At 35.5% G+C, this 15,259-nt stretch overlaps 1 protein-coding gene across 1 annotated transcript; it reads left to right on the top strand.

Annotated features, from left to right (window-relative positions):
* The first annotated feature begins 8,262 nt into the window (after positions 1 to 8,262).
* LOC149245261 (F-box/LRR-repeat protein 10-like) lies at positions 8,263 to 13,801 on the top strand. Its single transcript, XM_089457718.1, has 4 exons — positions 8,263 to 8,575; positions 10,142 to 10,347; positions 11,277 to 11,385; positions 12,092 to 13,801. Exons 1-4 carry the CDS (start codon positions 8,387 to 8,389, stop codon positions 13,550 to 13,552), a joined length of 1,965 nt encoding a protein of 654 aa, XP_089313844.1. The 5' UTR covers positions 8,263 to 8,386; the 3' UTR covers positions 13,553 to 13,801.
* Positions 13,802 to 15,259: the final 1,458 nt, after the last annotated feature.

Below are 15,259 nucleotides of genomic sequence, written 5' to 3'. Positions count from 1 at the left end.
AAGTTCTTGTTAGCGTGGCCCTTGCCAAGCCTTGCCCAATTACAATTCACTGCTAACATTGGCTTGTAGACTCTTAGTATTAGCTCCACACAACTTAATGGTTAAACCAACCTATATCCATCATAAATATAGATCTACCAAGCGTCGAGAGGGATCAATTCTAGAGTGAAGATGGATATAAGTTGATTCTCTTGCATTCCATAATGAATTTCCTTAAGCCTTTAAATAGGCTTCACCATAACAAATACCACGGGTTGTCAAAATGTGGAGTCCAAAAACCATCAATGGTAAATTATTAATTATGTTATTTTATTTTATTTTTATTTTTATTTTTATTTTATTTATTTGACCAAGTCAAAATATTTATGTCTACATTACAACATCTCTTCCATGTTAGGCTAGAGAGTGCCTATCGGCTAAAAAAATAAACTTATTTCATATTTTCATATTTTAATATGTTTTATGATTTGGAATTTTGCATATAATTTTTTTTTTTTTAATCATAACGAGAAATTTATGTTAATAAAAAGTATGGGGTTGGAACATGCAGCTAAAGTACATCAAATTGAATGCTACAAGGAAAATTTCTTCAATGATTCTAAAAAGAAGAGGGCAAAAAATATCACCCTCCTCTAAACAAAAAGAGGGGGAGATTGAATACTATGTCTATTAAAACTTAAACCTACTACTTCTTAAGTAGATGAATAGATTCTTGTAAATTGCTTACACAAGAGAATACAAAAACAAAACATTTATAAGATGTGAGTGAAACCAAGACCCTACTGGATCCATGGGATGCAAAAGAATGTTGGGCACCAATTTGTAGGGATTTCTTGCTTCAATTTGTTATAATTCTTGTTAATGGAGGGGAGGAACATTGATTGTTTTTTATAACATTTGAATAGGAAGGACACAAAGTGGAGAGATTAACCACCTCCTCTTCCTTCATTCAAACTTCTTATTTCTTTTTTGGAAGAGAGTTTTTGTCATTTTCCTTAGATGAAATCTATTCCTTAACAAGCGAATTGATGTTATCTGTTGGCACTTGATCTGGAGTTGCGTAACAACCTTGGAAAATTCCCTTGTGTTGTAATTACTAGATTTGTCAAATTAAAAATACCTAAGAAATTGAGACATAGATTCGAGAGTTTGAGGAAGGAGAATTACTTGAGGAAATGGGTTGATATAAGTGCCATAAATTTTGTCTTTAAATGAATTGATTTCAAATAAATTCAGCTGAAAAATGAGTGGTTGGGAACCATACGTAACCCTCTAAAAATATATGCAAGAGAGAGAGTCGAATTTAATGAATTTGGTCGCATTGATAGGTAAAGGTGGTAGAACACAACTTTTAGTGGTTGGAGTAAATGAAGAGAATTCCCTCTGTGTAACCTAAAGAGGCAAGTATATTCACACCGAGAAGAGTCACAATGGTATGTAACCTGAAGGGACAAGCGGTGGAATTAGAGAAGCTTGAAACATAATTACTTAAGAGAGGGATGTGCAGGGGCAAGGGGGAGTTTTTTTTTGTTATGTACAAATCAATTTATGTTTTTGACTGAAAGAGTTCCCTCTGTAGTGACACAGTTGTTGAACCCACTATGCGTGGATTGCTAGCTGGGATAACATAAATTACATAGTAAGTAGCTTCCCTTGAGGCTGTTGAACCCAGTGTATGTCTCTTGCTCAAGGGTTGTTGAACCCATTGGGAAATTTGCAAATTGATGAACCTACTGGCCAGGAGTTAGAGACAACCGAGTACTTGAGGAGTTGTTGAACCACCAGGTGTGGCCTTGGGTTGGGAGCATTGGTGCTTCCTATCTTTAAGGAAGTACATGGGTGGGTGATCTCCACACTCCCATGGTAGCTTGTTTGTTGTTGAACTTTCCTCTGAATTGAAAAGAACTCCTCTCTCATTATTGAACTCGAGTGGGTGAAGGCGGTGTGGCCTTGGTATACCCTATTATAGTCAAAACTCTTGAATTGTTGCTCTAAAAGCATTCCTCCTCAAGCTCTGAAATCTAGCTTGGGGGTGACAACTGCAAGAAAGTCTTGGTTACATCTTGTTTAAGGTTGGGTGGAGAGTTAGAGTCCCAATTTGAGTTGCTAGACCCTTTACTACAAGATAAGTATTTCTTATGTCTCATATGCTATTGAATGTTAATAGATGTTTATTGTGCCCTTTAAGTGCTATTTGAATATATGAAATGTTTGTTTCCTGAAAGAATGGGAATGCTACCTCCCTGTGTAATATTTGAGGAACGAGTTAAGTTATTGTGTTTGCTCAATGCCTATATGATGCTGAGGAATGTTGATTTTCTGTGTGATGTATTTTCTGGGTAGCTGATGAGGAATGGTTAATTCCTATGCATTTGATATGCCAATGCTTGTTTATGATTCTTGAACAGATCATTATATGTTAGCACAGGGTTGGTAATTTGTTGGACTAACATTCAAGGATGTGATTTTGGCCCAAAAATGTGTTATTGACGTCTTGAACATCTTCTTAGAAAAGGGATTATTCTTGTAATCATCGCGGGTCTGTAAATTGGTCCAAATGGTCTGGGAATAGAGAGATAAACTATCTCTGTCACATTACATTAAAATTTTACTGAAATCATTTAGCTGTTAAGTCTTAACTTCTGATTTATAGGCACAAGAGAGGTATTATGATATGTATATATAAAATCATTTAGCTGTTAAGTCTTAACTTCTGATTTATAGGCACAAGAGAGGTATAAATCAGAAGTGCCTATAAATCAGAAGTTAAGACTTAACAGCTAAATGATTTTATATATACATATCATAATACCTCTCTTGTGCCTATAAATCAGAAGTTAAGACTTAACAACTAAATGATTTCAGTAAAATTTTAATGTAATGTGACAAAGATAGTTTATCTCTCTATTCCCAGACCATTTGGACCAATTTACAGACCCGCGATGATTATAAGAATATATATATATATATATATATATATATATATATATATATATATATATATATATATATATATATATATATATATATATATATATATATCTAGAACCGCACAGGGCCAAGGTTTGGCTAAGCTTAGGAGAGATAGCTCCAAGGGGTTGTGCCAACTATATCTACATATGTTCATATATGTATGTGTGGCTAGAACCTTAGCACTTTGGAGGACAACGCATGAACCACATTTGAACCATCTAAAAAATGTGATTAGGTGCCTTGACCAAGGGCGCGAGTGGAGGAAATTTGGGATCGTCGATGGTCGTAGTGCATTTTCCACTGTTGGATGACCTTGGAGTTTCTTCCCCAGGGATTTCAAAAGGAGGTTCATAGATAACTCCTAGGATTAAATCCCCAGGGTGACATGGCAAGGTGGCCATATACAGTGGACTGTGCGAAGGAGATATGAACCATTGATCTGGGTAAGGCATTACCACCGTTGCATCATCTCAGAGGCTTTGCATTCTGACATTTGGATTTGGTGATGTCACCCCATATCCTCAGACAACGAAGGTTTCAAATGAAGGGCACAATAGATTCTCGAGATTTAATCTCTGAGATGAGGTGGCAGGGAGAGGGGCCTGCACCATGTACTATGCCCATGATATATGTGTATTGTGTAATGGGACATGCTAAGAGAGGTCTAACAAGTATGAGCAAGTCGACTACTACCATGTGGCCATGACTTGGATGACGACATGCGAGCAACGTGGGGACCATGTGGGCGCCACATGGTAGGTAGATGACATGGTGCTATTTGATTGGCCAAGACTGTAATCAACCATAAATTTTGATCCAAGAGTCGAATTGGGACAAATTCTATATGGTTGGAAAGGTCTCTATGAGATAGAGACAATAGCATTATCGACTTTAAGTTTTAAGGAAGTTGGAAAAAAGGTCAAAAATTTTGGACCCCATTTCCATAACTAAACCTTAGAGATTGGGTCAACATAATAACTACCTCCTTCTAACCTTAGTTAGGGCCGGGGATAGTAGAAGGTATGTTACAAGTTGACTAATCAAATTGGGGTCCTGAATGAGTTTGGGTTTATTCAACCTCGACATCTACCCCCGTAGATTGCAAAACTTCAAACCTATTACTGGAGAGAGAATGCCGGTGAGTCTTAGACCTACTAGAATGAGGCCTCTTAGACATTTGATTCTTGTGTTTCCTTGAAACTTGGTTGAATTCTCCTTTCTCATCATTATTTTGAGAAGATGGTGATGGGAAAGAAGGAAGTTGAGACGCTAGAGAATTTAGACAACTTTTCGCAAAGTGCCCTTATTCTTGGCATGTATTACATTTAAAAGGAACCTGTGCATAATCCAGGGTTTGGAGATGTGTCCAACCTTCCAATTCAAGATGAAGTTCCATTGATAATCCTTTTGAAAAATCTATTTCAACACATTCTGACACATGAGAAATTATTCTCCTTAGACTATGGACTAGTAATATAGTGTTTGGATTTGTCTCCAATGGCTTTAAAAATACCATCACCAAAGCAAAGAAGGAGAAGATACAACAAGCTGTTTCAAATAAGTGTAGAAGAAATTTCCATGTTGGGATTAAAATCCAGAGCCCAACGGGTGAGAAACATTCCACTAATGCCCATGAAATGAGACCTAGATCTAAAGGTCAAATCCCTATCCTTCTTGCTTTCAAAAATAAAAGTATAATAACCATTACCACAATATCGAGTATTAGTAGGCTCGTGATCTGCTAAGTTGTTAAAAAGCCATTATAAAACGAGCTACAACTAGGCCAAACACTAGTAAACTTACAAATCAATCCTTTTTCCTAAAGGGTGTGAACATTCTTCTTCACAAAACAAAAAAACCCAAATCAAGAGAAAGAATTGTATCCGCATTTTTCACAAATCCACTTGGGTCCATGACCATCCATAATGGATTTGAAAATATGGCCCATTAAAAGAAAAGAACTTTTCAAAGTTCATATCAATATTTCTTTTTTATTTTCTATGTGGTTCACGGTCACCTAAGATTGGTGACTCACTACGTCCATGAAATATTATTCTATGCAGATCCGCCTGAAGGAATCACTTCTCGCAAACTCAAACACAGAGCCTGGCCCCGAAGGTATCAAGAGAATTGAACTTGTGACCTCCCAATAATAGAGATGCTTAACAGCGGGAACCCAACCAATTAAACTAATCCTGAAGGGCTTATCTCATATCATTATTTATTATAAAAAAATAAAATAATTATAATTTTTTGCTATTAAATTTGTATCGTAATTTTTAATTACACCGAAGGTGTTCTGTTTGCTAGATTGGATTGGGCAAACATTGTTCAACCCAACCAATCCCAGCCTCCCATTTTCGTCATTTCAACCAATCCCAACTTCCTGCGCAATAAAATCTGACACCTGCTTCTTCTTCTGGAGAAGTTCGTCGGGTCAAGTTATCGTATGAAGTATGCTTTTATTCGTCAGAGCTCCATTGTTGTTGTTGTTGTTCTTCTTCTTCTTCTTCTTGAGAAGTTCGTTGGGTCAAGTTATCGTATGAAGTATGCTTTTATTCGTCAGAGCTGTGTTGGCGATACTCCTCCTCCTCCCCTCCTCTCTCCTCCGTGTCTCAAACCAAGTTCTGACACTATGCCATGTCTACAATGCTCCGCTCCGCTTAGTTCTTCTTCTTCCCTCCTCTCTCCTCCATGTCTCAAACCAAGTTCTGACATTATGCCATGTCTACAACGCTCTGCTCCGCTCAGTTCTTCTTCTTCTTCTTCTTCTTGAGAAGTTCGTCGGGTCAAGTTATCGTATAAAGTATACTTTTATTCGTCAGAGCTGCGTTGGCGATACTCCTCCTCCTCCCCTCTTCTCTCCTCCATGTCTCAAACCAAGTTCTGACACTATGCCATGTCTACAACGCTCCGCTCCGCTCAGTAGCCTCAAAACCACTCTTAAAAAACAATTCCTGGGTTTCAAACTTCGTCAATTCAAGTATGCAAGCCCATGCAACAACGCAACAGGAGGCTTGATAATAAAAACCAAAAAGTGGCCTTTACCATAAAAAAAATCAGAAATGTACTAAAAAGAACTTGTCAAGGATTGGAACACAGGCAAATTATAGTGCTACCACTTTGGAGAATTCGAGACATAAAAGAGCAGTTGAGTGACACAAAGCAGCCAACTGGTGACAAGTTATTACAAGAGAATAAACGATTGAAGGTAGAAAAGTGCGTGTAATCAACATTATTATTTAATGCCAATCGTCCATGTTATCATCTAGAAATAATCCTCCTCTTGTCAATTTTCCTTCACCGTTATGAAAAATTGTGTTGATAGGAAAACTTATAAAATATTAATATTAATTAATAAAGAAAATAAACAATTTAATATTAAATAATAAAAATGATGCCGGATTTTAATAGAGAAGCTTATAAAATATTAATATTAAATAATAAAAAATAAAATAAAAAAATTGTTATTTAAATATGTATAAAAATAATTTAATAAGTAAATAAATTTAATATTTTTACAATTAACTGAAAATATTATTTTTTTTTATGATGATGATGATGATGATGGTTGTTAACGTCCACTGAGACCAAATAATGATCTATCGGACCTAAAAAGACGAATTATTTATTTTGATTTATGATTTTATTCCGATGCTCAAAAAGCTTGGAGAGAAGCCTCCCGAGTTCACTATAATTTTGGCATTGTAAAAGGCTAGAAAGGTCAGTATTATAACAAAGGTTGTGAAATTGAGATCTAATGTGGTTGTATGCAGGGCACTCTAAGAGGAAGTGGTTTTCATCCTCGATGCTCTTATTCTCACAAATATGGCAGATCCTTTCCATCCATGGCGTTTTAGGAACTACCCAGCGGCCAGTCTCACTATGGAGCTCATGAGAATTCGTTCTAATCTTTGCTATATTAATTTTCTTTTTTGAGCTAGTTAGAATAGAGAGATACTTTTGATCCTCAAGGGTGGGGTTGATGACCTTCTTATAATAACTTAATTTTCTTTTAGACGCTAAATCTTTCTCACACCACAATTTTTCTTTGAACTTAGAAGTAACAATATCTTTAATGTTATTTATGTTTTGCAAAGCATCATTCTCATTGATCTCCCAATAGTTTAACCAGGCCCTTGTGTCCTTATGCCATCCTCGGTTAAGCCTCAGGTGATTTTGGCTGGAAGTTAAAGCTAGCTTAGGAAGTCTATGATTGTCTATGTTATTGAGCTTGTGCTTGTACATCAGAAACCTGAGCATAGCTAGGCTCTCAATAGAAGAAAGACCTGCTTCTATAATAAATACTTATAATCACATTATTTATATATTAAATAAAATTTGCCATTATTATTTTTTTTTAATTTTTTTTAATAAAAATATAAAATTTTAAATTTTTAAATTTTTAAAGATACTTTATTTTATATCAATGACAGTTGTTGCAATAAAAAATAATATAAAAATAAAAATTTCTCATTTAATTATGAAATAAGAATTTTTTTCATTTAATTAATATAGGTGCCATAATTAGTATATTGGAAAAAGTGGAGATGTCTTTTGAGTACTACCTGGTTTGGTTTTGTGTCTTAATTCAATTGGTGGAAGCAATTATATAAAAATTAATTAATTTTATCTTCATAAATTGCCATACCCAACATGACAACATATTAAACCAACAATTTCCTCAATACTCAAAGAATGAAGTAAAGAATTTAGCTTCTCTCATCATTTGCTATTTACCGAAGTAAAGAATTTAGCTTCTCTCATCATTTGCTATTTACCAATGTAGCGTAGTTTACTCCATAGCATAATCAAATGTTGCAATAACAAGATTCCATCAACAAATAAGCAACCATTAAAATATTAAGTTGCTCTGTGTATTAATTTTTTTCCAAATTTTTTTCAAATAATCTTTTATCTAATGATTTTTCCAAAATTTTTATTCCTTTAATATATCCTAACACTTTTAATAAGCATTACTAATTTAATACCTTTATTACATTTTATAATTTCAACCGTAACAATTTTTCTAATATTCAAATTTAAAAGTACAAAACGCCAAAATAATAAACTAGGAAAAATAAGACCTTTATTACATTTTATAATTTTAACCGTAACAATTTTTCTAATATTCAAATTTAAAATTACAAAACCCCAAAATAATAAACTATGAAAAATAATAGAAACTGTATCATTGCCGATAATACATTTATTACGTCATAATTGTATTAAAGTATTCTGAAAATAACACGTATAAGAACGAGGTCTCTGCCACACATGGCTTTACCCTTAAGCGTTTGACTCTAGATACCTTAGTTTAGTTTCCATGTGACCAAGGGAGCCTATATCTAGCTTTTTAATCTACAACGCTGAGGGAAGATTCTGTAAATTCAGTGTGTAGAATCCCAGCTTGATGGCCGATGGCAAGAAAAGAATGGAAGAGAGAGGAGGCGGGGGGCTGGTGCAGCTTCCTGTGTGCATCCTACAGAGCATACTGAGCAAGCTCGATGTCCCCTCCATATGCTCAGCTGCCCGATCCTGCAAACTCTTGAGTCTGTGTGCATCCCACACTCTTTCAATCGTGGACTCTTTTCATCTCCTGGTTAGCGTTTTTGACTGTTGATTTTTTAATAACATTTCGTGTTTCTTCTGCAATTCAACGAGAATAGAATTACCCCTGCAATATATTTATAGAATAGATGCTTCAGAATGATTATCTGAGATTTTTATAAGAGCAATACGATTGTGGCTTCTGTCAGTATCAACAGATCTATTGAAAAGAAGATCTATCTAAATTTTCATGTTTATAATTATAAGAACATATGCAGGCGGGGAAGTTTTGCAGCGTCCGATGATTGAGCCATACTAAAATAGATTGTTGAAAATTGGGTAGGCTAGGAATCAAACCCAGGATCTTTCCATAGGAAGCAGTCTGCTTTACCACTTAGTTACATATTTCTTAGTATCCTCGCTGGCTTGATACCAAGTGTGGCTACACCTGCCACGGGTTAGTGGGCTGCTCTGCCAACTATGCCCCTTTCTTGATGGGCAGCCTTGCTGGTTGGGTAGCAAGGCGTGGAAGTTATTTTGAGCACCTTTTTCCAAGCCACACTGTGGTTCAGGCCTCCTAGACACCACCAACTAATTTTGCCATGATACCATGTTGAAAACTTAATGAACTAGGTACCGAAACCCAGGTTCCATGATAGGCATCCTTGCCAGTTCCAAGATTGCAAATCCTGACACAACTTACAGGTTGTACTAAAATAAGCATAAGCATAATCAAATCCCTTAGAGTGGTTGACTCGGGCACTGCAGAAGACTGCAATATTTAACCCAAATTATCTGGGTGTAGGCTGAACAAAATATAGACAGAACTTTGTAGTTATGTCTTGAGCTGTCTTGTAGTCATGTAGAATATATTTAACCCACCGAGCATGCGGCACCTCTGATCTGTCTTGAGCTGTCTTGGGCAAAACAATATATCTGAAATTTATCTTCTCTGGTTTTGATTTTGGTCTGGCTAAGCTTAGGGCTGAGAGACAACACCATGATTATTAGGCATCTGTGTTTTCATTGTGGCTCGGGATGTCTGCCTCAGCTGTTAACTAATTTTTGATCATCAGAGTCTAGCTCTTTATGATTTTGCACATAGTGGTCCTGATAGCCCTGGGCACTCTCTAAATTACCCTCCCCAAAAGACAAAGCCACTTGGAAGGGGTGAAGTGAACAGTGAAATCCCATTTGTCTGTCTCTGCATTCTTTAAAGTGAAAGCAGGCCTTACTGTACCAGTAAAGGCTCATTGCACTAAAATAATTTTGGGTTTTTAGTTGTTATTTTTTGGGAATGAAACAAGACTTTGGGACTAAAAATGGTGTCATAACAATGGTGGGAAAGAGAGAGAAAGACTATCTCTAGTGCTGGAGGTTATAACAATATTTCTACTGTCTACTATGAAGACACAATATTAGTACACTTGTAGATCTCATGGGAAGCAATGTCGATGAGAGGAACATTACATTACCTCAAGATTTGGTGATCTAAGAAAATATAGAAAGCTGAATAATTTAGTGGCTTTAAGATGTCAATTGGCTGTAAAATGACATTACATTTATATTGGATGGTGTTTTTCTTTTCCAATTTACTAGAATGGTGTATTTTTTGCAGGATCTTCCACCAACATCTGAAATGTTGCATCATTTACTTCCTCCCAATCTGGCACTTAAAAGTCTGAAAGTAGACTGTGCCCAACTTGGTGATTCATCCATTGGACATCTTGCCAACCCTCAACTGGAGGAGCTTTGTCTTCGGTGCTGTGACAATTTTACTGCTGAACTTTTATTTGAAATTGGAAGAAATTGCAAAAACCTACGGTGGGTGCACAAATATTGATTCACGTCAGTCACGGTTGAGATACTTCACTCTGCTTTGTTACAAAGCTTTTTCGATCATTTGGAGGTTTCCTTTTGGGCACTTATTTGAACATAATGGTGCTCTTTAAGTATCATTTATACAAGCTTAGAATGGCATTTCATTTCCTAGCTGATGCATATTTTGCAGTTTGACTTTATGACAAGAAAATTGTACACCTTGGGAATTGAACTTAGATCAAGCCTAAGATGGCAACTACCTTTAACTGTCCAGTTTAGTTCCTTTAAACAGTTTCTGTCTTCACTATTATTATTATATTTAAAATTTTGCATTCATGTCACTATTGTGTTTCTTGTTTTTGCTTTCACATGGTTGCTTTATGGTTCTTATTAGTACTTTTGCTTGGTGATCAAATTTTATCATCCAATTGGTCGTCTAAATTTTTCTTTGACTTAGTCACTAATATATTTTCGCTTTTCCTTCTACACATTCATTGTAAATTTACCTGGAAAAGATGACGTTGAGCAATATTTCCAGATCATTTTGAGAATATGGAATTGATAATCTGGAAGGTTATCTTGATGTGTTTTATATTGTTTAATAATGAAATATCTGATGCATTTTTAAAAGACAAAGAAAGCACTTGTCAACATTTGTCATTAGTATGTTATGTGGATGGTCTTTTTCATGTGCAAGATTTTACTGCTAATTAATTCCGTCTTCATAGACGTTTTGGGTTATAATCGTTTCTCTTTCCCACTTTTATGCCCATTGTAATCTGTTATAAATTTTTTGCCTTTAGGGTGTTTGGTATATACTTTTTCCTTTTTTGCCTCTTTTTATTGGCGTTAGATAGTTAGCTTTCTTGTTTATCTTAATTTTTAGTATTTACATATCTGGGAATTCTGATGACCATCAAATTATCAATCAGATCATTGTCCCTGGAGTTGGGTTGGCTTGATGAACGAGAGGACAGACCTAGGACTTTCATCCATAATGCTGGCCTTGAACAGTTGCTCAGAGGCTGCTCTCAGTTAGAAGTAAGCTTCAGTTAACCCTGTTAATTTCTAGATTTATTTCAATTTTGTCGTCCATTGTTTTAAAGTTTTTGTGCTGATAGTCTGAAGAAGCAACGTGATTGTAGTTTGAACTGTAATTTACAAGAACTCTGGGTCATATGCCAGTGCTCAAAAGATACATGTGAAAAAGAGTGAACCTAGACATCATGGACTGGGGCACATTACTCCCTTTGTGGGAATCAGAGGAACAACCATTACAATGTGAACCTAGTTTTTGCATACTGTCATGAAAAATGATGAACTTTTGTGCGTTCTATTTTGTACAAAAACAATGCTGCCCACTTTTTCCTAAATCAAGTCCATTATTTAATATTTCTCTAAGAAATCACAAGTTAAAGTATGGGTCTTTCTTGTAAAACTAGTTCATACTATCATGGGTGTTTCGTATTTTGGATTTTAATGACAGACTGATAGTTTTTGCTTTCAGAAGTAATTGTTTTTTGTGTAGGAACTATCTTTTATATAAACACCTTGGATAATTATAGTTTGCAATGTCAGATTCAAGTCCTAATCTCGGTTTCTAGTACTGGGAAAATCATGATTTTTTTGTATAGTTTCTGTAATGCAGAGAAAGCAAGATAATGGTATTCATATTTTGAATCCAAGTAATGATTACATGAAAGCACTACTTGTTCTCGTGATTGATTTCGCTATATGGCTTTTGCAGTCTCTTTGCTTGACGTTTGATGGATCTTCATTTGATAATAGCAAGTTTGCTGCGATTTGGAGGTTGGCTGCACCAACCCTAAAAGTTCTGGAACTTGGCTACATACTAGCAGCAGATGCAAAAGAAATATTTAATTCCAAGATTTTAAGCTCCGGGGGCAACATATTTGGTCACTCTACCCTTCAAATGCAAGAGCCTAAGAGCACTGCTTTTCCAAACTTACAAAAGTTGTGTCTGGTTTTAGACTGGATCTCAGATTCGGTGGTAGGTGTTATTTCCAAAAATCTACCCTTCCTTATCCACCTTGACCTTCGAGATGAACCTATTGAAGAACCTCGTGCAGCTATGGACTTGACAAACTGGGGTATGCAACAAATCAGTAGTTGTTCAAAATTGCAGCATCTTTCATTGGTTCGTAGTCAAGAGGATTTTGCTATATCTTTTAGAAGGGTTAATGATCTTGGGATTCTTCTAATGGCTGAAAACTGCCCAAATCTGGAAAGTGTTAGACTTGGTGGTTTCTGCCGTATCACAGATGCAGGTTTTCGGGCTATTCTGCACCGATGTTCCAATTTGCAAAAGCTTGAGTTATTGCGCACAACTCAGCTAACAGATCTAGTATTTCATGATATTTCTGCAACTCCTCTCTCTCTAACTGATGTAAGCTTGATTTCTTGCACTTTGATTACTGACTTTTCCATTATACATTTGGCATACTGTAAGGACATACAAGTACTAGATTTGAAGGGTTGCAGGCGTGTTGGAGATGATGGATTGAAGGTTGTGTCATCACTTGGAAAATTAAAAACATTGCACTTGAATAGTTCAGATATCAGTGATGTTGGCTTATCCTATTTAGGAAGTGGCAATGCACCATTGGTATCACTTTCCTTAAGAAGCTGTCAAAGGTTAACTGACAAGGGCATATCTGCTTTAGTTGCAGGTTCCCTTGTTCAAACATTGCAAAATCTTGACTTGTCAAATATTCCAAACTTAACTGACAATGCAATTCTAGTTTTAGTCAAAAGTGGAATGCAGATTGTGGAACTTCGACTCCGGGAATGCCCTCTTATTGGTGATACATCTGTCATTGCTTTGGCATCAATGCATTTCCAAGGTCGAGGATATGGAAGCACACTAAGATTATTGGATATATATAATAGTGGTGGTATTACAAAACTTGCAATTTCATGGTTTAAAAAGCCTTATTTTTCAAGGTTGCGATGGTTAGGCATTGGATCGAATGTGAATGGATATATGGAAGTGCTTGGAAGAAACCGGCCATTATTGCGAATATTATGGCAAGGAAATGAATTGGATAGGGGTCGGCAGGACTTCTCAGATGAATTTTACAAGGTTGAGTTTGAGGAAGAAGATGAGCTTGAACAGTGGTTGCAAAATTTAGGCAATGAGGGTGAAGTTGAAGATGAAATTGGACAATGGATACAGGAAGGTGAGTAAGTATATCTGCTTTTTCTAACAGTTATTTCTGCTTGTAACAGAAATATCAATTTTATTGCACATTTATGATCTTACAAGACATTTGATCTCCAATAGCATTCAATTGTATGACAATTGTAATTATAAGTCACCATTAGTATCTTCTAGTGGTCATTAGATTGAATATCATGTTTTGATTTTGCAACGTTGCAGATTTCAGTTCATCATTATTCCTTTATCAACAGGAAACAGTCCTCAGATCTTTCAATATTTTTGTGTTCCACTTTTTTGTGCAGTGTGATGGAAAATAGTCACAGAAAATATTTCCAAATAAAGTTTCTATTAAAACTAATGCTTTCAAAAGAATTAACTTATTTACACAAATTTACAACATTCTCCCAAAATTTCTACAAATCCAGTTTTGACTTAACTTTATTTTTGTTGTTTTTATTTGTATATGACCATCACTTATTCTTTATTTTTTTGCAAATATTGTACTTTTGCCAGAGCTTTGGGTATTTTGCAAAAACTTGTAGAATTCTCCATTGCTGTTTTTGGTGTTTGATTTAACTCTGTTGGAGTTGAAATGCTCCCATCTTTTGTACATTTATAGTACTTACCTTATTGCATGTTTGATGAAATTTTCAACTTGCTCTACTTATTGTATTTTTACGTAGAATCTTGTTTAATTTGATCATATTCATTGATCATTTCATAAATCAGTTTTATTCAAAATAGTTCAAACCCATAAGTCAACTAGCCACACCAAGAATTCTACAAACTTCATATTTATTGAAAATGATGCCTTTGTTTTTCTATAATTGTGAAACACATGTTGAAATTTAAATACCTTCTCTTTGTTATTTTAAGAGAAGGGATCTCATGTATTGAGCTGATGCCAGTGAAGCTTGTAGTTATCTCCTACATGTGATCAATTGCTATGGGATCACAATGCACAGTGTAAAATTAAAACTAAACCCCTTTTTTCAGAAACAAATATGCAATGTCAAATAATGAGGAGGATGATTGTTTTCCAAGTTGTTTATGGATATTCAGTGTAAGAAATGCCGAATGAATCATCAAAGGTCTTGTTGTTTCTGAGATACGATGAGCTAGTTGCATTTTGGGAATATGTGAAACACTTGTGTGTCAAGTCTCTTCAATCATAAACATAGTTATATGTTGTAACTGTATTTAACTAGGGAAGAGGGACATTAGTCGGGGCTCGTTTCTTTCTAGTTTTTGTTGCACTGTTTGGGAGTAATAATAGGAATCTGTTTGTAAGGTCTGTCTTCCAATTTGGCCAAAATAATAAAGAGCAAACTGTTATAGACTAAGCTACTGTAGGTAGCAGTAGGTGTATCTAACAGTTAATTTACACTTGGGTGCCCCTTAAGTCCACACCATTGGCAAGGAACTATAACCATCCTAAACCTCTTATAAGAAATCCATTCTTACGGTCAGTGCTACTATAATCATTACTAATACATAACCTGTAATATTTTGATAGTGATTTCACACTCTTCTTCATAGTTTCACAGGTATATGATTACTATCCTTACTACCTTAGTGCTTTTGAACCTTTCCTTATGCAAAACTCAATAATGAACGTAACCAATAAGAAACCCTTTAGAAAATGGTTTGAAAACAGGTGATCGTAGCAAAGATCGTTGAAGATTAAAAGGTTGATATTTCTCCTTGGACTGGCCACCAAAAGTCTCAAATGGT

The sequence above is a fragment of the Pinus tabuliformis genome, chromosome 7, assembly GCF_031772625.1.
Source record: "Pinus tabuliformis cultivar Carrire ecotype Pingquan chromosome 7, CPIR1, whole genome shotgun sequence".
NCBI lineage: Eukaryota > Viridiplantae > Streptophyta > Pinopsida > Pinales > Pinaceae > Pinus > Pinus tabuliformis.
This window is presented reverse-complemented; position numbering and strand designations above follow the sequence as displayed.